At 42.9% G+C, this 27,166-nt stretch overlaps 1 protein-coding gene across 1 annotated transcript in view; it reads right to left on the bottom strand.

Annotated features, from left to right (window-relative positions):
* The window catches only part of col4a5 (collagen, type IV, alpha 5 (Alport syndrome)), a 291,046-nt gene that overhangs the window by 158,041 nt on the left and 105,839 nt on the right, over positions 1-27,166 (bottom strand). The window contains exons 2-17 of the mRNA XM_073057907.1: positions 22,185-22,244; positions 19,615-19,704; positions 16,813-16,857; positions 15,435-15,479; positions 12,523-12,585; positions 12,380-12,433; positions 9,669-9,695; positions 9,498-9,578; positions 7,417-7,479; positions 5,836-5,871; positions 5,713-5,754; positions 5,454-5,543; positions 4,085-4,138; positions 3,943-4,002; positions 1,342-1,386; positions 639-692 (exon numbers count right to left, since the gene is read on the bottom strand). Of these exons, the coding sequence (XP_072914008.1) occupies positions 639-692; positions 1,342-1,386; positions 3,943-4,002; positions 4,085-4,138; positions 5,454-5,543; positions 5,713-5,754; positions 5,836-5,871; positions 7,417-7,479; positions 9,498-9,578; positions 9,669-9,695; positions 12,380-12,433; positions 12,523-12,585; positions 15,435-15,479; positions 16,813-16,857; positions 19,615-19,704; positions 22,185-22,244 (909 nt within the window). The remainder of the gene's footprint in view (positions 1-638; positions 693-1,341; positions 1,387-3,942; positions 4,003-4,084; positions 4,139-5,453; positions 5,544-5,712; positions 5,755-5,835; positions 5,872-7,416; positions 7,480-9,497; positions 9,579-9,668; positions 9,696-12,379; positions 12,434-12,522; positions 12,586-15,434; positions 15,480-16,812; positions 16,858-19,614; positions 19,705-22,184; positions 22,245-27,166) is intronic.

Raw genomic sequence — 27,166 nt, 5'->3', positions numbered from 1 at the left:
ATTCTCACGTTGTATGTGCAGCTACCAAACCACCCACCTCTGTTAGATGGTGGCCAGTGATACCCTCGCTACTGTGAATTTATAAGCAATAAGGATCCAGCAGGATCACCAATTCAATGTACACAATCTCCCTATGGTATCAAATTTCCATAAATTAATTGCTTCAAAAGACTAGTTTTAGTAAAAAGTGTTCTTAAAAACATTAATGTCAAATTCTTATTTTTATTCATTTAAATGTCAATGATGTTACACTTCAGGCTGGATGTTGTACAGTCCTGGGTTTAATTACAAGTCTTTGCAAAGTTATCTGAGGGCAGAAGTGACGGAGACGTAACCAGCACACGAGGTTAAAAAAAATATTTCTGACCCTGAACTTAATTCTATGACACTCTTTTTTACCTTTTTGAATATAGTGATAGATTCTCCCTTGTTTAAGAGCCTGCTACCCATGTTTGGTAAAGTATCACAAGACAGTTTGTCCAGATGGTTAGAAACTTCAGAGCAAGAAAAAACTGGAAAAGGGATGGTTTCGGTGATCAGGAAGTTTGATGTTAACAAATTTGTCAAAATGGTTCTGCTCCTGAAAGTTTATCCTTGCAAAATGGTCTGACTTGTGCTGTAAACTCTGCGTAGTTTACCTTCAGTCCATCTCTGCCTGGTGGTCCAGGCAAGCCTGAATTTCCTGGGAGACCCTGTTAAAACAAAAGATGGTGTTACTCTACTGTTACAAAGCATTTTCACAAGAGCTGGGTGTCCTCAAAATGATTCCATTGGTGGTCAAGTCAAATTGTAGGCCCTAGCAAGCAAACTGTGGAAGCCTGAGTAGAGAGGCTCAATAAAATTAGATGGTTGCCACCATGGACAGGGTCTTGCCGATCCTCTGCAGAAATCTGGCAGAAACATGGAGACGACGCAAGGCCAATTGACAAAGAATCCTGTCAAGAGAGTAAGTTTTTAATTCAGAGGCTGCTCTTGGCAATTTTCTGGCAGAATTGCAGAATAATAAAAATCTCCGCAGGGCTGCCGTGGTAACATAGCAGTTAGCGTGATGCTATTACAGCTCGGGACGTCAGTGTTTGGAGTTCAATTTCAATTACGTCCGTAAGGAGCTCGTACGTCCTGTCTGTGAGCACGTGGGTTTTCTCTGGGTGCTCGGGTTTCCTCCCACATTCCAGAGACAAGCTGTTTAATAGATTAATTAGTCATTGTAAATTGTCCTGTGACTGGGCTAGCGTTAATTAGGTGGATTGCTGGGTGGCGCCGCTCACTGGGCCGAAATGGCCTGTTTCATGCTATGTCTTTAAATAAACAATAAGTGTTCAATTTTGTTCAGGTACTTACATCAAATCCTGGATTGCCTGGTTCTCCATCTTTACCAGGTTTTCCCTGTGTTAAGAAAAATAGAAAAAAAAATCTGGAAATTAAATATTTAAACATGACTTGCTTTCAACAGAGGCTAGCAAAAGGTAACAGGCACAGATGTACTACGATACCTAACATAAAACTGTAAATAAAGTGCAAATTTTCCCTGAGAAGCTTCATCAGAGCAAATGTTTTGCTATTGAGGAATGAAGTCAATTTTTAAATAGTTTCTAACTGAGTAGCAGCCCCTTGCCTACCTGGTACAAGGTACATGTCTCTAACTCAAAGCCCAAATCTAGACCCTGCACAATGGACGTTACAAGCTGACCCACCATCCCCACCCCCACCCCCCGCCAAATAAGCTTTGGGAGGGTTGAGAACTTCAAGTTCCTAGGAGCGAACATCATCAATAGCCTGGCATGGTCCAAACAAATTGAAACAATGGACAAGGAAGCTCACCAGCACCTCTGCTTCCTCAGGAGGCTAAAGAAATCTGTCACGTTCCCACTGCCCATCAACAATTTTTATCGTAGAAAGCATCTTAACTCGAGGCGCCATGGCTTGGTATGACAAACTGTTTTCTGCCTGTTAGGGCAAGTGACTGCAGAAAGTTGTGGACACAGCTCAGCACATCACAAAAACCAGCCTCCCCTCCATGGATTCTGCTTACACTTCCCACTACCTTGATAATGCAACCAACACAATCAAAGACCCATCCCACCCCAAACATTCTCTCTCCGCCTCCCCCCCCCCCTCCCCATCAGGCCGAAGATACAAAAGCCTGACAGCATCTGGCACCAGCCGCAAGGAAAGCTTTCACCCCACGGTTATTAGACTATTGAATGCACACTTGTACAGGAAGATGGACTTTTGACTTTATAATCTACCTCATCAGGGATCAACAGATAAAAGAGGAAAAGAATACAAGGAATAAAGTACAAAAAATGGGGATGTGATCATAGCCATTCAGAGAGGGGTAAATCGAAGGCCAGTATGGTGCTGAAGTGTTCAGAGAGGGGTAAATCAAAGGCCAGTACGGTGCTGAAGTGTTCAGAGAGGGGTAAATCGAAGGCCAGTACACAGCTGAAGTGTTCAGAGAGGGGTAAATCGAAGGCCAGTACACTGCTGGTGTTCAGAGAGGGATAAATCGAAGGCCAGTACGGTGCTGAAGTGTTCAGAGAGGGGTAAATCGAAGGCCAGTACGGTGCTGAAGTGTTCAGAGAGGGGTAAATCGAAGGCCAGTACACTGCTGGTGTTCAGAGAGGGGTAAATCGAAGGCCAGTATGGTGCTGAACTGTTCAGAGAGGGGTAAATCAAAGGCCAGTACACTGCTGGTGTTCAGAGAGGGGTAAATCGAAGGCCAGTATGGTGCTAAGTGTTCAGAGAGGGGTAAATCGAAGGCCAGTACACTGCTGGTGTTCAGAGAGGGGTAAACCGAAGTGTAGGCTGCAGTAGATGCCAGGTGATGGTTTTCCACTTTGATGGAAAAATCACCACTCAGTCCAACACTGAAAGAGTCTTTGGAAGCTCAACACCACCCTCATTAAAGAAGGGAAGTGCTTTGTTCATTTGCCTTAACAAAAATTAAGATAAATTAATATATGTAATTAATTATTTTATATATATATGATTTACTTGTTAATATTCTTTAATAACTTTCATTTTAAAAACTGTAAATACAGTTCAATTTTCCAAATGTTTCTGATTGTTAGTGACATACAGGGTGAATGGAAAAGGCTGTTGATAGTACACGCTGTCAAAGACCATTAGAACAGACCAAGGCATGTCCTCACAATTCTCTGTCTCAGTGGAATTGCCACTCATGGAGTGCTCTGCTTTGTGGCATGGATATTAGGGGTTCTGTCTGATAGCTCCAGTGACTTTGGTTCAAACCTGACATCAGCTACTATCTAAATGGAGTTTGCATGTTCTTCACATGACTATAAAGGTTTTCTCCAGAAGGGAATTTTAAAGCTTAAAGCCCAGATCACAAAACCCATTGTGGTTAATTCAACAACAATGAATTACGGTACAATGAATTTGAGTTATATAGGACATAATTCATCTTCAGAGAGCACTCATATCTACTGTTGAAAGTGTTTAATTCATCAGAATGAGTGGGGATCTCATTGAAATCTATTGAGTATTGAAAGACATAGACAGAATGTACATGGTGAAGATGTTTCCTACAGTGGGTGAGTCTAAGAACAGAGAGCACAACCTCAAAATATAAGGATATCCCTTCAGAACAGAGATGAGGAGGAATTTCTTTGGCCAAGAGGGTGGTGAATCTGTGGAACTCATTGCCACAGATGGCGGTGAAGTTATTGAGGATATTTAAACTGGAGGTTGATAGGCTCTTGAATAGCAAGAGCATCGATGGTTGTGGGGAAAAGGCAAGACAATGGGGTTGAGAGGTATAATAAATCAGCTGTGATGGAGTAGAAGAGCAGAATCGATGGGATGGCCGGCTTAATTCTGCTCCTGTGCCTTATGGTCTTCATCCAGGCCAAAAACTGCTGAATGAATAACTGCGCAGAGACTCCTCATTTAGTCTTGCTTAGCGTTTATAGTACTCACCCTCTTTCCCGGTTCTCCTGGCTCACCCTTCTGACCTTTGGCACTATACCCAGGGGGACCCTACGACGAATGAAATACGGAGTGAATGACAGGTGAACAACTCTCTAAACTGCTGCAGGTAAACTCTGTATTCCATACTTACAGGAGGGCCAGGGAAGCCCCTCTCTCCAGGTTCGCCAGGTGGACCAATGTCGCCCTACCAAGAACAAAACTAATTTTAGGTGCTATTCACAAGAAGTCAAATGGAAGAATGTAAAGCAGATCACCATATGCTTCACAACCAATGGATTATTTGTGAAGCACTCACTGACTTAACATATAAAAATTCATTGTGTGCTCAATAAATTCCCAATGGAAGCAAATAGGCTCACAAAACAGCCAACAAAATCTTTGTGCAGGTGGCTAAGTAAGAAGCAAAGGGGTCAGAACAAAGGGAGACTTCTGCCAGCAGAACAATTGTAACTTCTGCATTCCCTCAGTCAGCACTTGGGGTCCTGGGTTTAACAATGCACACAAAAGGCTGCACTCGTAACAATGCAATAGCAATGCTTCAGTACTATGGAGGAATAATGCACTCTGTGCTGCAATTATTCTTAATCACAGGATATTTTAGCTAGAAGCTTAGATTAAAGAGCTTATCCTGATGTGTCGATTAGCCAACACGTTTGCAAATCTGAAATGGAATCACAGACAGGGATGGTCGCAGACTCTTCCCACTGCAGCAGACCACAGTGTTGTGTTGGTCGCAGGAATATTGTGGTTGGAGGTTGGAGACGCTCTAACCTGTGCCTATCACTGTATCAACACTGGCAACTGTTTGCCATGCAACAACCCACTGGCAACAAACTGCATACACTTCGAAGCTAGACAGAAAATTACAATGTGGCAAGTGATGAATCAGTTACCAAATTTACAGTTTGCCAGGAAAAGCGGGATCTCCCAGTGGCCATCCATTTTAATTCCACTTCCCATTCCCATTCCGACCAGTCAATCCACAGCCTCCTCTACTGTCACAATGAGGCCACACTCAGGTTGGAGGAGCAACACCTTATATTCCATCTGGGTAGTTTCCAACCTGATGGCATGAACATCGACTTCTCGAACTTCCGGTAATGCCCCCCCCCCCCCCCACCCCTTTACCATTCACCATCCCCTTTTCCCTCTCTCACCTGCCTTCTTACCTGCTCATCACCTCCCTCTGGAGCTCCTCCCCCTTTTCTTTCTTCCGTGGCCTTCTGTCCTCTCCTATCAGATTCCCCCTGCTCCAGCCCTGTATCTCTTTCACCAATCAACTTCCCAGCTCTTTACTTCACCTCTCCCCTCCTCCCAACTCTGACTCCTCATCTCTCTTTCCTTCCTTCATTCCCGATGAAGAGTTTCAGCCCAAAACGTCGACTGTACTCTTTTCCACAGATGCCGTCTGGCCTGCTGAGTTCCTCCAGCTTCTTGTGTGTGTTGCTCGGATTTCCAGCATCTGCAGATTTCCTCCTGTCTGTGAGTGAACCAGTTACCTTGTCTCCTTTCTGGAAATCCACCCCAGGAGAATTCAGCTGCTCCAACTGTCCTGGAGGTCCAGGAGGACCCTGGAGCCCTGGGTCACCCTGCAAAGGATCAGCATAAAAGCAGTGAAAAAAATTGCCGTTTTGTTATTTAACCCATCGCAAACTGGAGATGTCAGAAAATCAAAGATAGCTGTGAATCACAAGTATGACCACCAATGATAAGAGGTGACAATTAAAAATAGAAAAATGTAGATGAAGATGTGCTTACCTTTTCCCCTTTGGGTCCTTGGAAATTCAAACCCATGTTCCCCTAGGGGCAAAAAGGAGACTTGTGAGGCTACTTGTGATGAATGCACAGTTAAAAGGAGAAAGCTACCTTCACTCATCTTACCTTCTGTCCAGGTAGACCAGGAGGACCCGGAAGACCCTAGAATAGATGGAGCAGTTTTACAGTGAATAATTGTAACTTGATTCAGTCCCAAACCTATTTTGGGAGATAATTTTTTTTAACTCCACAACTTAGCATGGGGTTTCCGGGGAGGGGTTGCACCTCTGGTGAAGGGGCTTCAGGAGCAGTTCGCTCACCACCGGACACTCAGCCCTCACCCGTGGCTCCAAGTAGCTGTTTGCATGTGACAGCGGCCACACCCCAGCACGCCAATTCGACAGGCGGGCTAAGCCAGGTGAGGGTAGCTGGCGGGCCTCATACCCCGGCGGAATGCGAGCATGTGAAATTGGGTCCTGCAGACTGAGCATATGAGATTTGCAGTGACATCCAACAGCAAGGAAGGTGGGTCTGCAGCACTCCGTGGAGAGCGAAGCCACCATAAACGTCATGGTCATCCACTACAGCCAACAATCCACAAGCCCTGTTTGCGATACTTGTTCGTACCACTGGACCCGGATTTCCGAAGTTGAGAGACCGCAACAGCTTTTCCACTTTAAAAACACTCCGGCACAGGTCTCCTGTCATCATTGGACAACCACCACTCAGTGCCTAGATTACAAATCAGTGGCCCTGTTTCGTCTTGCCCAACAGCTCTTTTGTCTACTCAAAATGAAGTGGTGAGCAGGCTGTGAATCTATCTTTCCCATGACTGGAACCAGATGTACCAGCTAAACCAAACTTGGAGAAACTTCAAACAAGAGAAATCCTTTGGCCTAAAACGTTGTCTGTGCTTTTCTTTCCCCATCGATGCTGCCTGGCCTGCTGAGTTCCTCCAGTATTTTGAGTGTGTGTTGCTTGGAGACACTTCTTTATTTTCCCCAACTTCCTTTACCCTTTAATCTGTTTGAAATCTAATATCACTTGACCCTTTCTGAATCTGAATCCCTTTTTTTTAGTAATTTTTTTGTTCATGTATAGAGGAGCAGAGTTAATGACAAATTATAATTTTAACCGATGAAACATGGCAGCCCAATCTTTGTTTTTTTTAGTTTAGTTTTTCTTAGTTTAGGGTTTTTTTTCTCTTTTATAAATATCTTTTTCATGATTAATTACTAAGAGATTGGGAGGCTAAACTCTATTTGTTACTTGAAATATGTGTTTTTACATGTTAACCATTATTAATGTAATCCCAATCTCTATGTACCATTATCAATAATGATATGCTTATTGATTTGAAATTTAATAAAAAGATTGAAAAAGAAAGAAATCTAATATCACTCTGTCACTAAAAGTGCAATTTTATAAAATTTGTGAAACCCCACTGTAGTCTTACTCAAAGGCAGAATAGACTTGATTTTAGCTTGTTTAATACTTTATATTCCAAACCCAAAAGAATGCGGGTACCACTCCCGATTCAGGGTTTCAACTCAAAATGTCGGCAATCCCTTTCCCCACAGACGCTGCTTGACCTACTGCGTTCCTCTCATAGCTTATTGCTCCAAAAGAATGCAATTCTGCAAGGTCTCCTGCCATTGCTATTGGTTCCGTGGATGAAGTTTTGAAAGGGAAGTGCTATTAACATACCGGTTGACCTGCTGGTCCTGTTGAACCTGGTAGGCCTTGTGCTCCCGCTATACCTTGGGGTCCCTGTGAAGACAAAGACTTATTAACTTTGTGTTTATATCCTAAACTTGAGATTTTTAACATTAATCCAAGAAACTATGCAAATTTACAGATCCACTATCAAAGTTAATCTTACTACAGATTTAATGCAGTGCTAAACTGCCTCTAATTTACTCTTACCATAGTGGGCACTTGGTTGAGTGGACAGATAGGATGATACCTTCTGTTTTTAGCAGCTGATTAGCATTTGAAGTGGAGAGAAGAGAGATGCAAGCTCTAGAACAGCAGTCAAAATGCATGAGCAACAGATCCAGATTGCAGGGATAAAGCAGAGATTTTTAAAAAACTGCCCATAATCCGAGTGTCCAAATTTAAAAGTTAGAATCTTTTGAAGTACCGGGTACTTGGAACAGCACCAATGACATTGTCCAATGGCACAGTAAATGCTGATTACTGATTACACTAGATGGAGAATACCACAAATCACTGTACATTTTCTAGTGAACCTAGGTAGGAAGTAAGCAGATGGAATCAGGTGCAAGTTGCAAATATCCTTGACCTAGGCACTGGGAGACATGAGCAGCATGTGCTTAAGGCTGGTAGGAAACGACTGATGACAGGCAGAAATCTCCTTGGCTTAAGCGGTTCTGGTGGAAGGGGTCTGGAAGGCCTCAAAATATCTTGGACTGATTTTCGCGTAGGACTTCTTGAATAAGCTCTTCCTCTTAGCCTTATAGGACAGGTAAAAGAATTTAAAAGTTGATCCTTTCCAGCCATTCGTGCCCCCATTCCCACTCTGCTAAACTGGTGTGAAGCTTACAACTTCTTCACTCTCAGGCTGCTGACTGAAAAAAGCAGGGCCCCATATGATGTCATATTTATTTAGCGATATGTGTAGGCCCTTCCAGCCGTGCTGCCCCAGCAAACCCCGACAAATCCGATTAATGCTAACCTAATCACGGGCTGATATACAATGACAAATTAACCCACTCGGCACATCTTCGGACTGTGGGAGGTAAACAAAGCATTCCACAGTGAGGGTGTACAACGACTCCTTAAAAAGGAATTGAATTCTGAACTCCAGCACCCGAAGATGTAATAGAATCACGCTAACCATGGCACCCAAAGTCTAATGGTTGCTTCAGAGACTGTAGACTATAAGAGATAGGATGGATTATAGAGGTCCTTGATGATGAATGGTGGGGAACCTTGATGATGAATGGTGGGGGTCCTTGATGATGAATGGTGGGGGTCCTTGATGATGAATGGTGGGGATCCTTGATGATGAATGGTGGGGGTCCTTGATGATGAATGGTGGGGATCCTTGATGATGAATGGTGGGGATTCTTGATGATGGATACTAGGGGTCCTTGATGATGAATGGTGGGAATCCTTGATGATGAATGGTGGGGGTCCTTGATGATGAATGGTGGGGATCCTTGATGATGAATGGTGGGGATCCTTGATGATGAATGGTGGGGGTTCTTGATGATGGATACTAGGGGTCCTTGATGATGAATGGTGGGGATCCTTGATGATGAATGGTGGGGGTCCTTGATGATGAATGGTGGGGATCCTTGATGATGAATGGTGGGGGTTCTTGATGATGGATACCAGGGGTCCTTGATGATGAATGGTGGGGGTCCTTGATGATGAATGGTGGGGATCCTTGACGATGAATGGTGGGGATCCTTGACGATGCTAGGAGTCCTTAATGATTTTTTGTGACAGCACTCCTTAATATTAATGTTTAACTAGTTGCCCTTGAGTAAATCTGAAACTAGCACTATTCCAGCACCAAGAACAATTTATGAAGGCTTGTAAGTCATTTCAAAATGTTGACGCTTCTGTCTCCACAAAAAATTGTTAATATTTTTGGCCTGAATGAGTAAAAAATCTTTGCATAATCTCTTTTCAATAGTTTTGAATCATAAGTTTTGATCACATAGATATCCATAAACAAACACACACAGAGGCCCATGTAGTAACAATCTGTGTTGAAAACTCTGCTGAGAAAGAAGGCAGGAGACTTTGATACTTACTGGTAATCCTGGCAGGCCAGGTGGTCCTGGGTCTCCTTTTTGATTTGAAAATGGTGGTATTATCACCTCGCCAGGGTCACCCTAACATGGGAGGAAAATAAAGTGATTAACGTGAATTAGAACTGCAGCACGTAAAGAGGGGAATGAACAGCTGGGCAACTTAGGACTTACCTTGATTCCTGGAAGCCCAGGAGGACCCTGCAAAATGAAAAACATGTTCACAGAATAGAAAAGTGCATTTGAATAATAGACCAATTCTGTCCCCAGATCCTGCAACAATTTACTGACAAGATGGAGCACTGGCAGATACAATGGGAGCATTTAAAAAGCTCTTAGATAGGGGTATTCATGATTGAAAAATGGAGGACTATGTATGAGGGAAGGGTTGGATTGATAGAGGTCTGCATGATGATAGGAATCATAGATTAAATGGATAGCCTGACACTTTTCCCCAGGGCAGAAATAGAAAGAATGTAAGTCTATGAAGGAGGAAAGGATTACATTGACCTAAGAGTAGATTAAAAGGTCGGCACAACTTTGTGGGTCAAAGGGCCTGTACTATGCTGTAGTGTTCTATGGACTATTAGTCATCAAAGTTTCAAAGTGCATTTATTATTGAAGAATGCATAAATTATACAACCTAGTAACTGCCTGTAAACAAACAAATCTCAAGGTTGTATAATTTATACATTCTTTGATAACAAATGCATTTTGAAACTTTGAACTTCAAATGAGTAAGAGTACATAGAAGCGCTACAGCACCGTACAGGACCTTTGACACACAAATATGTGCTGACCTTTTGATGTTATGGCCCTCCATTTTTCTATCATCCATGTGCCTATCTGAGAGTTTTTTAGATGCCTCCAATGTATCTGCCTCTATCACTACCTCTGGCGGCAGTTTTAATTCATGGCAGGGCATTTCATGCACTCATCACTGAATTTACCTCTGATATCCCACTCCCTCACCATATGTTCCTCCAATCACCTTAAAATTATGCCCCATGTTAATAGCCATCTCCACCCTGAGATAATGTCTCTGACTATCTCCTTGATCTATGCTTCTTGCTATCTTGTACATCTCTATCAATTCACTTCTCATCCTTCTAAGAGTAAAGTCATAGCTTGCTCAACACCTCAGCATAAAACAAGCGTTTATACAGTAAGACATTTCTTTTAGCAACTACTGCTATTTTCCCTTTATCTAGCTCTCCTTTCCGTCTGATATTGCCTGCTCAGTTGCATGTGATTACTGCATTGCAGAGTCTATCGGCAAGTGTTGCTACCATTCACAATGCCAGATGGGAAACGTCACAGTTCTTTGACCAAGGTGGGGGGATGGGGGTGGACTTAGGGCAGAGTTGGGGAACTCAGTGATGGTTCTTTCAGTCTCATTGGCCTGAAATCCTCTCCAGTGAGTCCTCAGTTGTGTGGCAACCAATGACATCCTGGAAGATTTCACTTTCAAACTTCAACTATCCTCACCTGAAGCACGTGCACACGCATGGACAGTGCAAAGGCATACAGGTGTTTCCCTTTATATTCACATGCACACAAACTTGCATAAACATACCTTTCAACATGCATATGTGTACATGCACGTACACACCCATACAGACTCCACAGGGGTAATGGGCACACATTAGGAGTCAGTACACTGGCTCTCTTTATTCCCCCTATCTATTGACCTGGATAAATCATTTAGATGGAGGAATGCAAATATTAGGTCTGAGCCTTGCAACCTTTCACAGTATAGAGTTACCAATGTCACCCTTTGGGGAAATGGCCTACAGAGAGACCAAGAGCAAGAGACTGTATAATTCTCATTCCTGTTTTCATAGACACAGCTGGTCGAAGACAAGTTACAGGTGATTTATTTGTCCAGAGGGAGGGAGGAATTAAATCTCGCAGAGGAAACTTTAGTGGAGAACTCAAAAGTTCAAAGGTCATAAAAGGAGACCATTTAAAGAAATGACAATCACAGGAAAGTTTTCAAGCCAACAAGCATTCATCAGCAATACTGAAAGATCATTAATGTGAAGATCATTATCTCTGCTTGGTTCTCCACAAGTGACCAAGTGAGTGTTTGCAACATTTTTGCACGCAGGAGTTCCACCACCTCTGCTAAAGGCAAATTCTCTGCAAAGGCCATACCAAAGTCTCACTGAATCACAGATTCCAGCTTTTATTCAAGCCTTTGTACACTAGAAGGGGAGGACAGAAAGATGTCCTGGTCTTATCAAGTACTTGTATTGATGTTCTCCCACTTCATAAAGCACCTTTATAAAATTAAGTTCAACCCTGAAGTGTGTCAGCAGAATGGTTGTTCCATTCTCCCACAATCCCTTGCAACAGCATTCCACTTCAACATCATGGAACATCCAAGACAAGCTCATAGAAACAGTGGCCACGAATAGTTCATGACTCAGCTTGTATAAACATTCTCGATGACTCGGTTCAATTAAAAGCTGGTTATCTCTTGGTTCCAAAAATAAATTGACTGTTGATAGAAATCTAAAGCCTATGAAACACAAGGAAAGAGAATCTGAGCAAACCTACTTCCAAAGGGATTAGCATTGGGATTTGAAACATGTCTAACAGCCTCTTAAACACCACTATCATTTCTCCGTCCACCACTGCCCCCAGCAGTCCATTCCAGACATGCACCAGCTTCTGTGTTATAAACCTTGCCCCACAATCCCTTTCAAAAACCGCTTCCTCTTTGCCTTAAATATATGTCATCGAACAGCCAGCTCTATACCTCTCATAATCTAATTACCTTTAATCAGGTCTTTCCACCAGAAAAAAAAATGCAACTTTGTCCAACCTTTCCTTATTTTGTGTGTATGCGTAATCTTATTACAGTGTTGTTGTTTACTTACCGGAGGCCCCTGTGAGCCTGGGAGGCCAGAACTTCCTGGATAGCCAATCTCTCCCTGTGTGATAGAAAGAAAAATGTGGACACTTTGGAAAGTACACTAAAATGTGAATAATCTGGCAGGAAACGTGGTTGAGACGGACGCACCTTTGTTCCGTTGCAGCCTGGTATACCTGGTGGGCCTATAGGGCCATCATGACCTGGCAGACCCTGCAAAATGGAAATAGGATAAATGTTAAATAAAAGATGCAAAAGAAAGGAAGTTTTTCCTTTTTCTTACATTTTCATACAATGTATGGATTTGTGATTCATAGATAAATGATGTAGGAACAATAGTTCAGGGGAAAGTACGCTCACAGTATCTGGGAAACATCTACACATGCACTGGAGTTGCCAAGGCATTGAAGGTTAGGGACCAGGTGTTGGTGAGTGGAATTAGTGTGGTGAGTCAGTGTGTCCGGGAGGTGCCTGCTGTTGAGTATTTAATGCTTCAGTAAAATTTGAGTAGTCTTGTAAATATATTGTTTGATTAAGCATCCTGTGTTGTTTATAAAATTCATTATGCTTATATGTAAAAATAAGTGAACTGCATACGTTATGACACAACCACGTGATACGTACGCACCTCGCTTAAAGTGAAAGAGCAAACTGAGACTTGCATCTCTTGGGATCTTGTCTTTTTCTTGCAATTAGTTTTTATGGTTTGGAGTTACAAAGCATTAAGATCTGTGAGTCCACAAGGCCACCGGAGGCTGGAGAGATCCAGAGGTGGTCTGAGCTGGGGCTGGAGGCCTGTCTCTGCGTGTGAATGGGTGGCCGGGCGGGAGGAAGGAAAGGGACTTGTTTTACTGTTGCTGTTGGCAGGATGTGTGTGTGTGTATCCCTCAAATGGTTGGATCACTCAACAAATGGCTGAGCTACTTGGGTGAAGAGATGCAGCGAACCAAATGGAGGGCCTGAGTCACAATGGTTGCCAGAGTCATTGCATGGAAACCTGGACCCTGACAAGTGGAGTGCTGCTCTTGCTTAATGGAACGGGCATGGGGAGTTTCGCAGTCGAGGTGTCGTGTCAAGGAGGAGGGGTGGAACCAAGCTGCAGAAGGACTTAGACAGAGTAGGAGAATGGGCAAGAGAGTGGCAAATGAAATAAAGTGCTGGAAAATGCATGGTCATGCACTTTGGGAGTAGAAATAAATGTGCAGAGAATTTTCTAAAACAGGAGAAAATCCAAAAATCTGAGATGCAAAGGGACTTGGGAGTCCTTGTGCAGAACAACCTAAAGGTTAACTTGCTGGTTGAGTCAGTGGTGAGGAAGTCAAACGCAATGTTAGCATTCATTTCAAGAGGTCTAGAATACTACAGCAGGGATGTGATTCTGAGGCTTTATAAGGCACTGGTGAGGTCTCACCTTGAGTATTGCGAACAGTTTGGGCTCCTCATCTAAGAAGAGATGTGCTGGCATTGGAGAGGGTTCAGAGGAGGCTCACAAGAGTGAAACCTGCAATGAAAGGGTTTTCATACGAGGAACGTTTGATGACTCTGGGTCTGTACTTGCTGAAATTTAGAAGGATGAAAGGGGGAATTTCATTGAAACCTTTTGAATGTTGAAAGGCCTACATGGAGTAGATGTGGAAAGAATGTTTCCTATGGTGGGGGAGTCTAAGACAAGAGGACACAGCCTCAGGATCGAGGGGCATCCATTTAAAACAGAGATGCGGAGAAATTTCTTTAGCCAGAGGGTGATGAATTTGTGGAAGTTATTACCACAGGTAACTGTGAAGGCCAGATCATTGGGTGTATTTAAGGCAGAGCTTGATAGGTTCTCTATTGGACATGGCTTCAAAGGTTACGGGGAGAAGGCCGGGAGTGGGGCCGAGGAGTGGAAGACAGAACCAGCTATGATCGAATGGTGGAGCAGGATCGATGGGCCAAATGGCCTAATCCTACTCCCGTGTTTTATGGTCAAACCAATGGGGCTGTCACCCGGTGAAGCGGCAGACTCATAATCTCAAGGGGTGCTGCCAACTAAGAGGAGGTCATTCATCCAGGGACAGGGCCGATATCACTAGTGAGGGGACGTGTCATCCACAAGAGGGGGCAAAGTTGCCCAATGGGAGGGAGGTGAGCAGAATCACTCCACGCTAGGGGTCTTGGGTGTGAGATTAGCCAGGTGAATGGTTCTGAAAGGTTCGGTAGGGTGGCATGGTAGTGTAGTGGGCCGTGCAATCACTTTACAGTGCCAGTGATCATCGATCGGGGTTGGATTCCCGCCACTGACTGTAAGGAGTTTGTACATTCTCCCTGTGACTGGGTCAGCTTTCTGCCCACATTCCAAAGACATACGGTTAAGATTAGTGAATCGTGGCCTTGCTATTGTGGCACTGGACATAAGGTGACCTCAGCACAATCCTCGGACTACGTCGTCCCTTGACACAGAACAAGTCATTTTGTTTCGATGTACATGTGCCAAATAAAGCAAATCTTTATTTCTTTTATTTTATTTCCTAAAAATATACAAGGTTGACCTTCATTGTCTGATATCCCTGGCTCTGTCCTGGCTCTTTACTCTAGAGCACAGAATCTCACTATTGGGTCTCCATTTGTTCTCTGTCAGAGCAACTCATTACTGCCATCCTTTGGCCCTTCCTTTGAAGTCTTGGGGTAAATTAAAACAAATCAAAAGTGTAAATATATTTCAAAAAAAAACAAACACTATTAAACATGCTCACATAAAGAAATATGGCTTTGGGATAAAGATAAAGAGAGAGGATAACCTTGTAATTTCTAAGGTAGGGACATGTTCGACACAACTTTGTGGGCCAAAGGGCCTGTATTGTGCTGTAGGTTTTCTATGTTTCTATAAAGAGAGAGACCTTGAGACATGAAAATAACAGTGCATAAAACCAATGTTCATTTTACTGTTTGTTCCCATGTGTAGATATCTTAAAAACTGAGCTCAACTGTGCAAAATATAAATTATTTTATAATTGTGAAAAGACAACGTCAGAGGTGCAGGAGAAAGAGTTCTGAAGCAAGCTGATAAAATGATCGATACTTACTGGAACACCAGGGGTCCCGGGGAAGCCTGGAATGCCAGGGGGGCCCTGTCAAACAACAGGAAACAAAAACAAGGTTAACACCACTATTGTATATCAGTGTCATCTTTACAGCTTGCCGCTATAAGCACAGGATTAGCTAGGTCCTAGCACATTAACTGTATTCTGTTCACTAAGTAACAAAGTACAACACCTTCGGCCAACGGAGAAGGAAGTATCCTTTACTTTATAAACACTTCCATAAGAGCACCATTGCCGCAAACCCAATCACATTCCTGAGGGAAATAACCGCCTTTCCAAATGCTGACTAAACTCTTTTACCACTTAATGCACTGAACTCTCACTGACCATCACCTGCCAGTCAGAACTGGGTCACCACCACTTTAAAGCAGATGTTTATTTGCAGGAACACTGCCAACTCCCTAGACATCCACAATGGAAGTACTACCCGCTCACACCAGCTGCCTGAGCAGGAGATCACCAGCTTACTTCAGTTTTTTCCACAACTGCTGCACTATCAGTGCGCACCAGGGACGTCAACAACTCATACCAGATGCCCGCAAAAGAAGCATCACCGGCTCACAATGCACACTACTGATCAGTTCAAGGTAGGGATATCTAGGTGAACACCAACCCATTTACTAGAACGGTGAACACCAACCCAGAGACGAGATGGACTTGGCCAAATATTCCATGCACATCAGAGTTCTACAAACTGTGCCCATGCCAGGATCTACATTGTGTGTCAGACAACTGTTATCTGTCTTGCTACATCATCCTGTTCACACCCTAAAGGGTGAGTGAAAGAGGGTTGCTTTCTCAACAACACCAACACCCAGCTGTACTGTCTAAACTCTTGTTCCCTTTACCATCGCATTTCCCCTGTACTCAACAGTCATTTCCTTTGACTCATTAACATAACTGAGTCACGCAGGGCGGGGTCATGTGGAGCAAAGGGGGCATCCTCAACAGCCCATCACCAGGTCATAATCTTGCACAGTCACATCTAATTGACAAAATTCCAGAAAACAGACACGTGCGCGAAGAAGACGTGGTGCATGCACAATTTATCCAAACTGTGAGCAACATGCCAAGGATTTATCTGCAAATGGGTTATCCCACTTCATTAGGACAAACAGCTGCAGTGGGTTCAGAGTACTTCCATATCAACGCTACACTGGGTTTGGAATAGTTGAATGAGGCAACACAAGGTAGGTGGTATGTAATCGGCTGTTCATCATACTGGGTGTATAGCCTTACAATACTATTGGACGCTGGAATTGTATCCGCTCTAGATCCTCTGAACCCCGACTGTAGCTATCCCGCACGTTTAAACTCACACCAGTCAGTGCATTCCTCTGTCACTCCTGAGGTCACTTACTCGTATTCCTTTTGGGCCTGGAAACCCAGGTGGTCCAGTCTCACCCTGGGAAGAGAGGAGAAAGTACGGACTGTAATCCACGTTTGGACATATCAATGTTTTAATACTGTAACGTGCTGTAAGGTTTCACTGCTAATGTAATGGCCTCTCTGTAATGTTTCCCTGCTAATGTAATGGTTTCTCTGCAGCAGCAATGTTTGGGTTCAGACTAGAGATAATGGGAGATAGCAGGGTTATCCAACGAGAGGAATGTTCTTTCTTGTGGGTCTGGAAGAGAGATTTTTGCAGTCTTTCGTCGGTGAGAGGAAGAAGGAAGACGCATGTGGTGAGAGCAGGTAGACCACCGGACGGAGTGGACCGGGAGCGAGTGTCTGAAGGTCAGTGACACTTGAAGGAGATCGATGGTTGATGAATGGCCGTATCAGTGAGCTCCAACATGCACTTTTGACTTTCTCCTTAAAATGGGCCCTTTTTATTTTCTTTACTAACCCTATAGTCAGATGAAGATTTATAAAGTTCAATCATTCAATTGCATACGGTGTACTGTCTGATATTTTGCGGTGCAGATTTGTATCTGGGCAACAAACCATGCTGCATCCACACAAACAAGAGTTCTCAGTTTGGCCGGGCCAGAAATTGTCTTCCCCTAGACAAACACATGCTGGCCGAGCCTGAGGGTGACAATACAAAATATAGGAACCAACAGCAGGCAATATTACCCACAAGACTGCTGTCCCCATTCGATAATTTTTATATCTGATCCCCAAAACGTTTGATCCCCTTATAATCCAAAAACCTAACTCAGCCTTACATTGAAATCTATAGCTTAGGTGGATGGACAGGAGAAGCCCACTTAGAAATTTGTGTCCGCTTACTTTCTCTGAAACTCCAAGTTTTTAGCTTCAGAGTCAGGTGATTCCCAATTGGTAATCACTCCTTAGATTGTTTGTCCCAGCAGATGTGCATAGGTGGTAAGGACACTAATGTTCATCTGCTCAGCTAAACAGTCTAAGGTATGATCTCCTATTCTGTGCAGGTTAACTGATCTCATCCTCATTAGGATATTCCTAATGGATGAGTATCCCTAAAGTAAATGTGGGACATCTTCCTTGTCACCATTCAGTGACAAATGCTCTGGAAAGGATGCAGACTTATGGAGGGTGCATGAGGGCTGATCTAGCAGACTGTAACCCTTGGTACCCCGCTTCAGACTGCAATGCAAGGTCCCAGAGGGCTGCTTGGAGGAAAAGAAATAATGACAAGAACGAGAGCTTGGCATATGTCGAAGAGATGAAATATATCAAAAAGAAGTCACAAGATTTTCTCTCCAGATGTCTTCAGCCCGAACAGGTTGCAGACTCTTTGGTACTTTTCTTTTAAAAATGTATTTATTTTTTATTCGGATGCAAGCATTTCCTGCACCTCCCTTGCTCTATGAAAACTTTTCACCCCCTCCAGTGCTTACTCTTGCCTGTTTCTAAAGTCATTAAATCTGTATCCATTGCCCTCGCAGGCAGCATCTCCGAGATCACAATTTACTGTATGAAATACAGTAATGTGCAAAAGTCTTAGGCTCATATATATATATAGTGTAACTAGAGTGCTTAAGACATTTGCACAGTACTGTGTTGTCAATGTGGAGCAGAGAGTAAGTTTGTAAATCTGGTGGGAGCAAAGGGTGTTGGGAATGGCGAGGCTGGAGCGCTACGGGGAGGATTTGGGACATGTGGCACACTTATACATTCACTCACATATACATACACACACATATATATGCATACATTCAAACACAGGCAGTCCCTGAGTTACGAACAACTCGTATTTACGAATGGAGGGAGGAGAACACCATCTGTCATTTTAAGTTGTTGCCGTTAACACTGTGTTGAGTGTGTAACTTTGTATTTGGCTTAAATACTTCTTAGCAAGATTCACCCTAACCCTCCCCCACTTTTTCCAGTCAGCACCATCTTGTCCCATTTAACCTGTCTCAGTGCGGGTGGATTTTAGGACCTGGGGGAGCAGAGGACCTGCGGCTGCTGCTGAATCTGCAGTTTTCTGTTCCGTTGACGGAAAACGATCGTGACTGAAAATGAAATGGAAAAATGAAGCGATCGGAAAGAGGTGAAACGCCATCGGTCATTGGAAAAGCGTTAGGCTACAGCTGGTCAACGATCGGAACAATTTTAAAGGATAAAGTGAGAATAATGAAAGTGTGAAGGCCCTACCCGATGAAAGCTACAATTATTACTAAGCAACGCAGTGGTTTAATTATTGGAATACGTACGTTCCTTAAGTGTTTTATATGCATAGAAAGGTAAAATATATACTATAAACTAAGACAAACGTTTGACTAACTGACGCTAAATAATACCGGATGTACCTGTTCCGACTTACGTAAAAATCCGACTTAAAGACGGACTCAGGAACAGAACTCGTTCGTAACCCGGGGACTGTTTGTATATGCGTGTTTATATACAAAGTTTGTATATATATGTGTGCGTATATAAAGTGCTGGAGGTACTCAGCAGGTCAGGCAGCATCTCTGGAGAGGAATAAACAGTTAATATTCATCAGACATCCCAGTTTGAAACAGCAACTGTTTATTCCTCTCCACAGATGCTGCCTGACCTGCTGGGTTCCTCCAGCACTTTGCATGACTTGTATGAAATACTCACACAGACTGAGTAAATCAGACTGCATTTCTAAAACTGGCTTCATTTGAAGATATGAGTTTTCTTTTCAGGCATTGGAATTGGGTGCTCCTGATCACCAAGCTGATGAGGTAACAACATTCTTTCTTACCTTTATCCCTCTTGCTCCAGGCGGCCCCTCAGGACCTGGGAAACCAGGCAAGCCTATATGACCTTCTAGTCCAGGCAGGCCTCTCGCACCCTGTACAGCCATTAAAACAAATACCTTAAGCACAAAGTTCAAGACACTTGCTTCATAATGAACTCTGAAACACAAAAGACCAATTCCATTACAAATACTGTTCACTATCTTAATCAGAATTTCTCCAAGCAACTGAAATCATATCTCAGCAAAGCTCTACCAAGCAGGGATTCGGGGGGAGAAAGAGCAATGTAAAGGCACATCACATTGAGACTTGCAGCTGGAAGCTTGGTGTCTCAATTCATTTGAAATTTGAACTTTAACACCACGGGCGATAGAACACAGGACCTGGTGTGGTTTTGTGCAAAGGAACAGAGTGCAGGAGGAGGAATTGTGAAATTCTCTCTGATTGTCTGACCTTAGATGTCCATTTAGAACAGAGATGAGGAGGAATTTATTTAGCCAGAGGGTGACGAATCTGTGGGATTCATTGCCAGAGCTGGCTGTGGAGGCCCAAGTCATCGGGTATATTTAAAGCAGAGGTTGATAGTTCTTCTTTAGCCAGTGCGTCAAAGGTTATGGAGAGAAGGCAGGAGAACTGGGTTGAGAGGGATAATAAATTAGTCATGATGGAATGGTGGAGCGGACATGATGGGCTGAATTGCTCAATTTTGTTCCTATATCTTTTGGTCTTATATCCTGGAAATCTCACTCCTTCTCTTCAGGTAGATTTAAAAACATCTTTGTCAAAATTGATCCCATGCGTGTTGCACTTTTCCCTCACTGTTAATTCTTCCCAACATGTGTTCATATGATGAAATCTTAACCACTTCCTCAGTCCATTCCCTCACAGTGGGACATCTGGGTTTTTTCCAGTTTTGCAATATAATTCTTGCAGCTGTGATGAGACCCACCTTTAAAATAGTAAATTTGTCATTGTTTACATTAGGTATCATTATCCTCTCACCCAAGAGACAAAGCCGTAGGCACAAGGGCAGTGTAGGACCTGACCAATTCCCCAACAAATCAAGAACTTTACACCAAAGTGGACGAACCATGGAACACTCCCAAATCATGTGAAAATATGTACCCACCTCATTACTATATTTCCAACATAAATTATTATCAACAATCCCCATTTTGTAGAGTCTGGTTGGTGTCCAATAATATCCGTGTACTATCTTACACTGATTAAGTTTCCCTCTCGCTTCCCTAATATGTCTACCCACATTTGATAAAATATTTGACCACTCATTATCTTCAATATCGCTTCCAAGATCCTTCTGCCATACTGCTTTGAGATTGTTACATAGTTCACCCCTGTCATGGGATGGCTGTGTAAATATGCTGTACTGTATCTGCTCCATGATATGCTGTGCTGTTTTGTAAAATAAGAATAAATAATAATAAAAATATGAATTACAAAAAAAACACATCTTTGTCTGCTTTTGGGAAATAACAAGACCTCACAACATCAGCCTGCTGACAGCTCTCTTTCCAAAAGGCAATTGAGATTAATCAGTGAACTGTGTAGGGGCAGAAGACAAATTAATCCTGTCAATAGACACTCAGTGCCCACTTAATGATGTATCTCCTCTACCTAATAAAGTGGGCAGTCAGTGTATGTTCCGTGTTTTCTGCTGCTGTAGCCCATCCACTTCAAGGTCAGACTTATTTTGCATCAGAGATGCCCTTCTGCATTCTGCTGTTGTACTGGTGGTTATCAAAGTTACTGTCACCTTCCTGACAGCTTGAACAAGTCTGGCCATTCTCCTCTGACCTCACTCAGTAATAAGGCATTTTTGACAACAGAACAGCTGCTCACTGGATGTTTATTTTTCTCACCGTTCTCTGTAAACTCTAGACACTACTGTGTGTAAAATCCCATGAAATCAGCAGTTTCTGAGATACTCACACCACCCCATCTGGCACCAACAATCATTCCACAGTCAAAGTCATTTAGATCATATTTCTTCCCAATTCTGATGCTTACTCTGAACAACTGAGCCTCTTTACTATGTCTGCATGCTTTAATGCATTGAGCTGCTGCTACATGATTGACTGATGAGATATTTGCATTATCAAGCAGAGCTACTGGTGTACCTAATAAAGTGGCCACTGAGTGTGGATAGGTACAAGTAGTTCTAATCTTGAACCACTAATGCCCCTCAGAGCATCAGTTCAATATAATTTGTCATGCTGATGCCCAATAGGCTTTGCATTTCCTTTTGGTTTAATTTGGCATTGCTTTCATTAGACCTTTTTTTAAAATCCAAGACCATTTTCAATCTTTCAGGGACCTCATTGTGTGCAACTCTGGTCACCCCATTACAAGAACCTTGCAAGACTAATATGTTTCATAGAACCAGTGGGGTATAGCTTGTCCTGCTGGTGCCCGATAGGCTTTCCACTCCTATTTGGTTTTATCTGTCCCTGGTTTTATTTGACGATTCCTCTCCAAGATCAGAGCTGCAGCAGGGATCCTTCATGAGGAATTGTGTCCAAGATCTTTGCGGAGCAGAAGAGCTTTGGAAATGTACCTTTTCACCCTTCACACCGCTGCAGTCACAATTGGATATCGATTTGCACCCATGACAAGCCTGCAATGAAACACAGAGCAGTTATTGAACATTAACTCCTCACAGGGCCAGCTTCTCAACGTCATAAACCTGCTTACTGAAAGAATGATTATCATTATGTCAAGGTTTCGATCGATGGTTTAAAATAGTCCCAGAAAGTGGCTATACAGGTTGATGTGATAGTTAAGAAGGCTTATGGAATGCTTGTCTTTATTAGTCAAGGACACTGAGTTCAAAAGTCAGGAAGTTATGTTGCAGCTTTATAAAACTCTAGCTTGGCAACATCTGCGGTATTGTATTCAGTTCTGGTTGCCTCATTATAGGAAGGATGTTGAGGCTTTGCTGAGGAAGCAGAAGAGATTTACCAGAATGCAGCCTGGATTACAGGGCATGTGCTATAACGAGAAGTTGGACAAGTTATGGCTGTTTTTCCTACAGTGTCGGAGTCCAAAGGAAGATTTGATAGAGGCATATTAGAATATGAGAGGTACAGATAGAATAGACAGGCATTATCTTTTTTACCAGGGCTTCCTGGGGTGGTGGAGGCAAATACACTAGGGACTTCCAAGAGATGCTTCGACAGGCACATGAATGTAAAGAAAATGGCAGGATATGGACACTGGGTGTAGGCAGAAGAGATTAGTTTAGTAAGCCATTTGATGACTAATCTAATTGGCTTGTCACGACGTTGTGAGCTGAATGGCCTTTTTCTGTGCTGTACTGTTCTATGTTCTAAATCATAAGTATTCAGTTTGAGGAACACAGATTTTGTTGGGATTTTTTTTACTCTAAACTTACTCAATTTGCCACAAATGTCATTGTGATGATGCTTATTCTGTAATTATTTTGGTGCAGCAATAGATTGAGATAACCACAAAGCTTTAAATTATTCTGGATACTGTTTTGGGTGTAGCCCCTTGTTCTCCCATTTTTCACTCACATGGTGGCAATTTGTTACAGAACCTGCACCAAATTTACAGGTGACTCTTTTTAATCAACAAGCTTCTCAAGCAAGACCAATAATTGAGCTCCATTCACTTCTCACTGGATCACAGCACACTCACGCCAGCTGATCTCAATCAACAATTAAGTGGTCACCCAATTTCTGTTTGTTTTTTCCAGTACAAAGGGTACCACTCATGATTCAACGTACCCCTTACTTCTGTTAACTTTCTCCCCTTCTTTTCTTTTTTTCTCCTTCTGTGAATGAAGGACATGTCCAGCTAGCTTGACACGCTGAGCATATCTTCTTGTTCTAATTTTACAACTCCCAAGTTTTTTTCCCCCCCGACATTTCAAAGACGTGCAGTAAGTTGTGGGCATGCTGCACTGGCACTGGAAGATGGCGACACTTGTGTGCTGCCCCCAGCACATCCACGGACTGCGTTGGTCGTTGAAGCAAAACATCGAAATTTCGTTGCCCGTTTCGATGCACGTGAAAAATAATTAAAGCTTGGGTGGTGGGTTGGACATACGTCTCTGCCAAAGGGAATGTAAGGCTCCTTCCTTCAGCTAGCCAGCAGGTCACCCCTGGGCAAGGTATCACACCTGCTTAACCCCCCCAGTCAGGATCACGTGAAGCCACAGGAGCAGGTTGTAAGAGCAGCTGGTGCGTATGACAAGTCCTGGTTATGCCACCACTGAAAGGACAATCTCTGAGGAGTATTGATAATAGCTGTTTATTTTTTGCTCCTTTTCGCATCAAGTGGTGCATCAGGCAGCATTTTTGGCCATTTCCTTGGCATTTGTCTTTTTTTTACGAGACTGAGTTGCTAGCTCAACGCTCAACCCAGCACAGGTGGAAGGTTGGCTGGGTTTCAATCCGGGGCCACTGGCCTCGAAGTTTGGTGCTGATGCCACTGCACCACCGGCTGGCTAATGGCTGGGGTTACCCATCCTGTCAAGACACTGCCCAAAAGAAAGCAATAGCAAACCACTTCTGTAGAAGATTTTGACAAGAACAATCATGGTCACCAATATGGCATGGCCCATAATGATGATGATGATTACAGATAATACAAAGGTTTATTTCTAAGGAATGCCAGCCAATAGATGCACTCACTCAACAAAGGAAGTAATTTTGAGGTCTTATTATAAGATCATAAAACCATAAGATATAGGAGCAGAATTAGGCCATTTGGCCCATCAAGTCTGATTCACCATTTCATCATGGCTGATCAATTTTCCCTCTCAACCCCAATATCCTGCCTTCTCCATTTATCCCTTTATGCCTTGACAAATCAAGAATCTATCAATCTCTTGCCTTAAATATGCATAAAGACTTGGTCTCCACAGCTGCCTGTGGCAATGAATTCCACAGATTCATCACTCTCTGGCTAATGAAATTCTTCCTCTCCATTCTAAAAGGGCACCCCTCTATTCTGAGGCTGTGTCCTCTAGTCTTAGACTCTCCCACTATAGGAAACATTCTTTCCTCATCACCATTCAATAGGTTTCAATGAGGTCACCCCTCATTCTTCTGAATTCTAGTGAATACAGGCCCAGAGCCATCAAATGCTCTTCATATGACAAGCCATTCAATCCTGTAATCATTTTTGTGAATCTCTGGACCCTCTCCAGTTTCAGCGCATCCCTTCTAAGATAGGGAGCCGAAACCAGCTCACAATACTCGAGGTGAGGCATCACATCCTTAGGAATTGACTCCAACGTCTTACCAACCACTGAGGCCAAACTAATTGGCCTATAATTTTCTTTCTTCTGCCTTTCACCCTTTTAGAAGAGTGGAGTGACATTCGCAATTCCCAGTCTTCTGGAACTATTCTAGAACCTAGAGATTCTTGAAAGATCATTATTAATGTCTCCACAATCATTTCAGCCAGCTCTTTCAGAACACTGGGAAGTATGCCATCTGGTCCAGGTGACCTTTCTACTTTCATATCTTTCATGTTCCCAAGAACTTCCTCTCTAGTAATGGAAACTTCACACACTTCATGACCCCTGACACCTGGAACTTCCACCATACTGCTAGTGTCTTCCACAGAGAAGACTGATGTAAAATACTTACTCAGTATGACTGACATTTCCTTATCCCCATTACTACCTCTCCAGCATGATTTTCCAGTAGTCTGATATCCACTCTCACCTCCCTTTTACCCTTCATATATCTGAAGAAACTTTTGGTATCCTCTTAAATATTATTGCTTAAATAATATTACTTTTGTATTCAATCTTTATCTTCTTAATGACTTACTAGTTGCCTTCTGTTGGCTTTTAAAAACTTCCCAATTCTCTAACTTTCCACTAATTTTTACTATATTATATGCCCTCTTTTTGGCTTTTATGTTAGCTTTGACTTCTCTTGTTAGCCACGGCTGTGTCATCTTGCATTTAGAATACTTCTTCCTCTTTGGGATGTATATGTCCTGTGCCTTCCGAATTGCTTCCAGAAAATCCAGCCATTGCTGATCTGCCTTCATTCCCGCCAATGTTCCTTTTTTAATCAATTCGGGCCAACTCCTCTCTCATTCCTCTGTAATTCCCTTTACTCCACTGTAATACTGATACATCTGACTTTAGCTTCTCCTTCTTGAATTTCAGAGTGAATTCAATATTATAGTCACTTTCCCCGAAGGGTTCTTTTACCTCAAGGTCTCTAATCAATTTAGGTTCGTTGCATAACACCTAATCCAGAATAGCTGATCCCCTAAGTCGGCTCAACCACGAGCTGCTCTAAAAGCCATCTCGTTGGCATTCTTGAAATGCCCCCCTTGGAAACCAGCACCAACCTGATTTTCCCTATCCACCTCCATATTGAAATCCCCCATAACAATTGTAACATTGCCTTTTCGGCATGCATTTTCTAGACATCTTTACAACTTTTTGGGGTCTATATATTATTCCCATCAGCAGCTTTTTAACCTTGCAGTTCCCTTGCTCTACCGACAAAGAGGTGACTCTATATCACCTCTTTATAATTATTTGATTTCATTTTTTTTTTACCAACAGCGCAATGCCACCCCCTTGGCCTTCCTGCCTGTCCTTTTGATACAGTGGGTATTCTTGGACATTTAGCTCTCAGCTATAATCTTTCAGCCATGATTTAGTGATGCCTATGACATCATACATGCCAATCTGTAACTGTGCAGCAAGTTAATTTACCTTATTCCATATACCGCGCACATTCAAATACAACTCCTTCAGTCCTGTATTCGCCCTTTTCTTCTGCCAGTATTCGAAGAGTTGCAACTGTCAATGTGTCCAACAAAATCTCTCAGTTTTGTGATTTTGACCAGATAATCCTTTTTACTATTGTGGATTGAAAACTGGCTAAGACACTACAGATAGTAGATAGATAGATAGATAGATAGATAGATACTTTATTCATCCCCATGGGGAAATTCAACTTTTTTCCAATGTCCCATACACTTGTTGTAGCAAAACTAATTACATACAATACTTAACTCAGTAAAAAATATGATATGCATCTAAATCACTATCTCAAAAAGCATTAATAATAGCTTTTAAAAAGTTCTTAAGTCCTGGCGGTAGAATTGTAAAGCCTAATGGCATTGGGGAGTATTGACCTCTTCATCCTGTCTGAGGAGCATTGCATCGATAGTAACCTGTCGCTGAAACTGCTTCTCTGTCTCTGGATGGTGCTATGTAGAGGATGTTCAGAGTTATCCATAATTGACCGTAGCCTACTCAGCGCCCTTCGCTCAGCTACCGATGTTAAACTCTCCAGTACTTTGCCCACGACAGAGCCCGCCTTCCTTACCAGCTTATTAAGACGTGAGGCGTCCCTCTTCTTAATGCTTCCTCCCCAACACGCCACCACAAAGAAGAGGGCGCTCTCCACAACTGACCTATAGAACATCTTCAGCATCTCACTACAGACATTGAATGACGCCAACCTTCTTAGGAAGTACAGTCGACTCTGTGCCTTCCTGCACAAGGCATCTCCACCTTTATTCTTTAAAACA

The sequence above is a fragment of the Hemitrygon akajei genome, chromosome 10 (assembly GCF_048418815.1).
Source record: "Hemitrygon akajei chromosome 10, sHemAka1.3, whole genome shotgun sequence".
Lineage (NCBI taxonomy): Eukaryota > Metazoa > Chordata > Chondrichthyes > Myliobatiformes > Dasyatidae > Hemitrygon > Hemitrygon akajei.
Note: the sequence above shows the minus strand (reverse complement) of the source record. Positions and strands in the feature narration are given on the sequence as shown.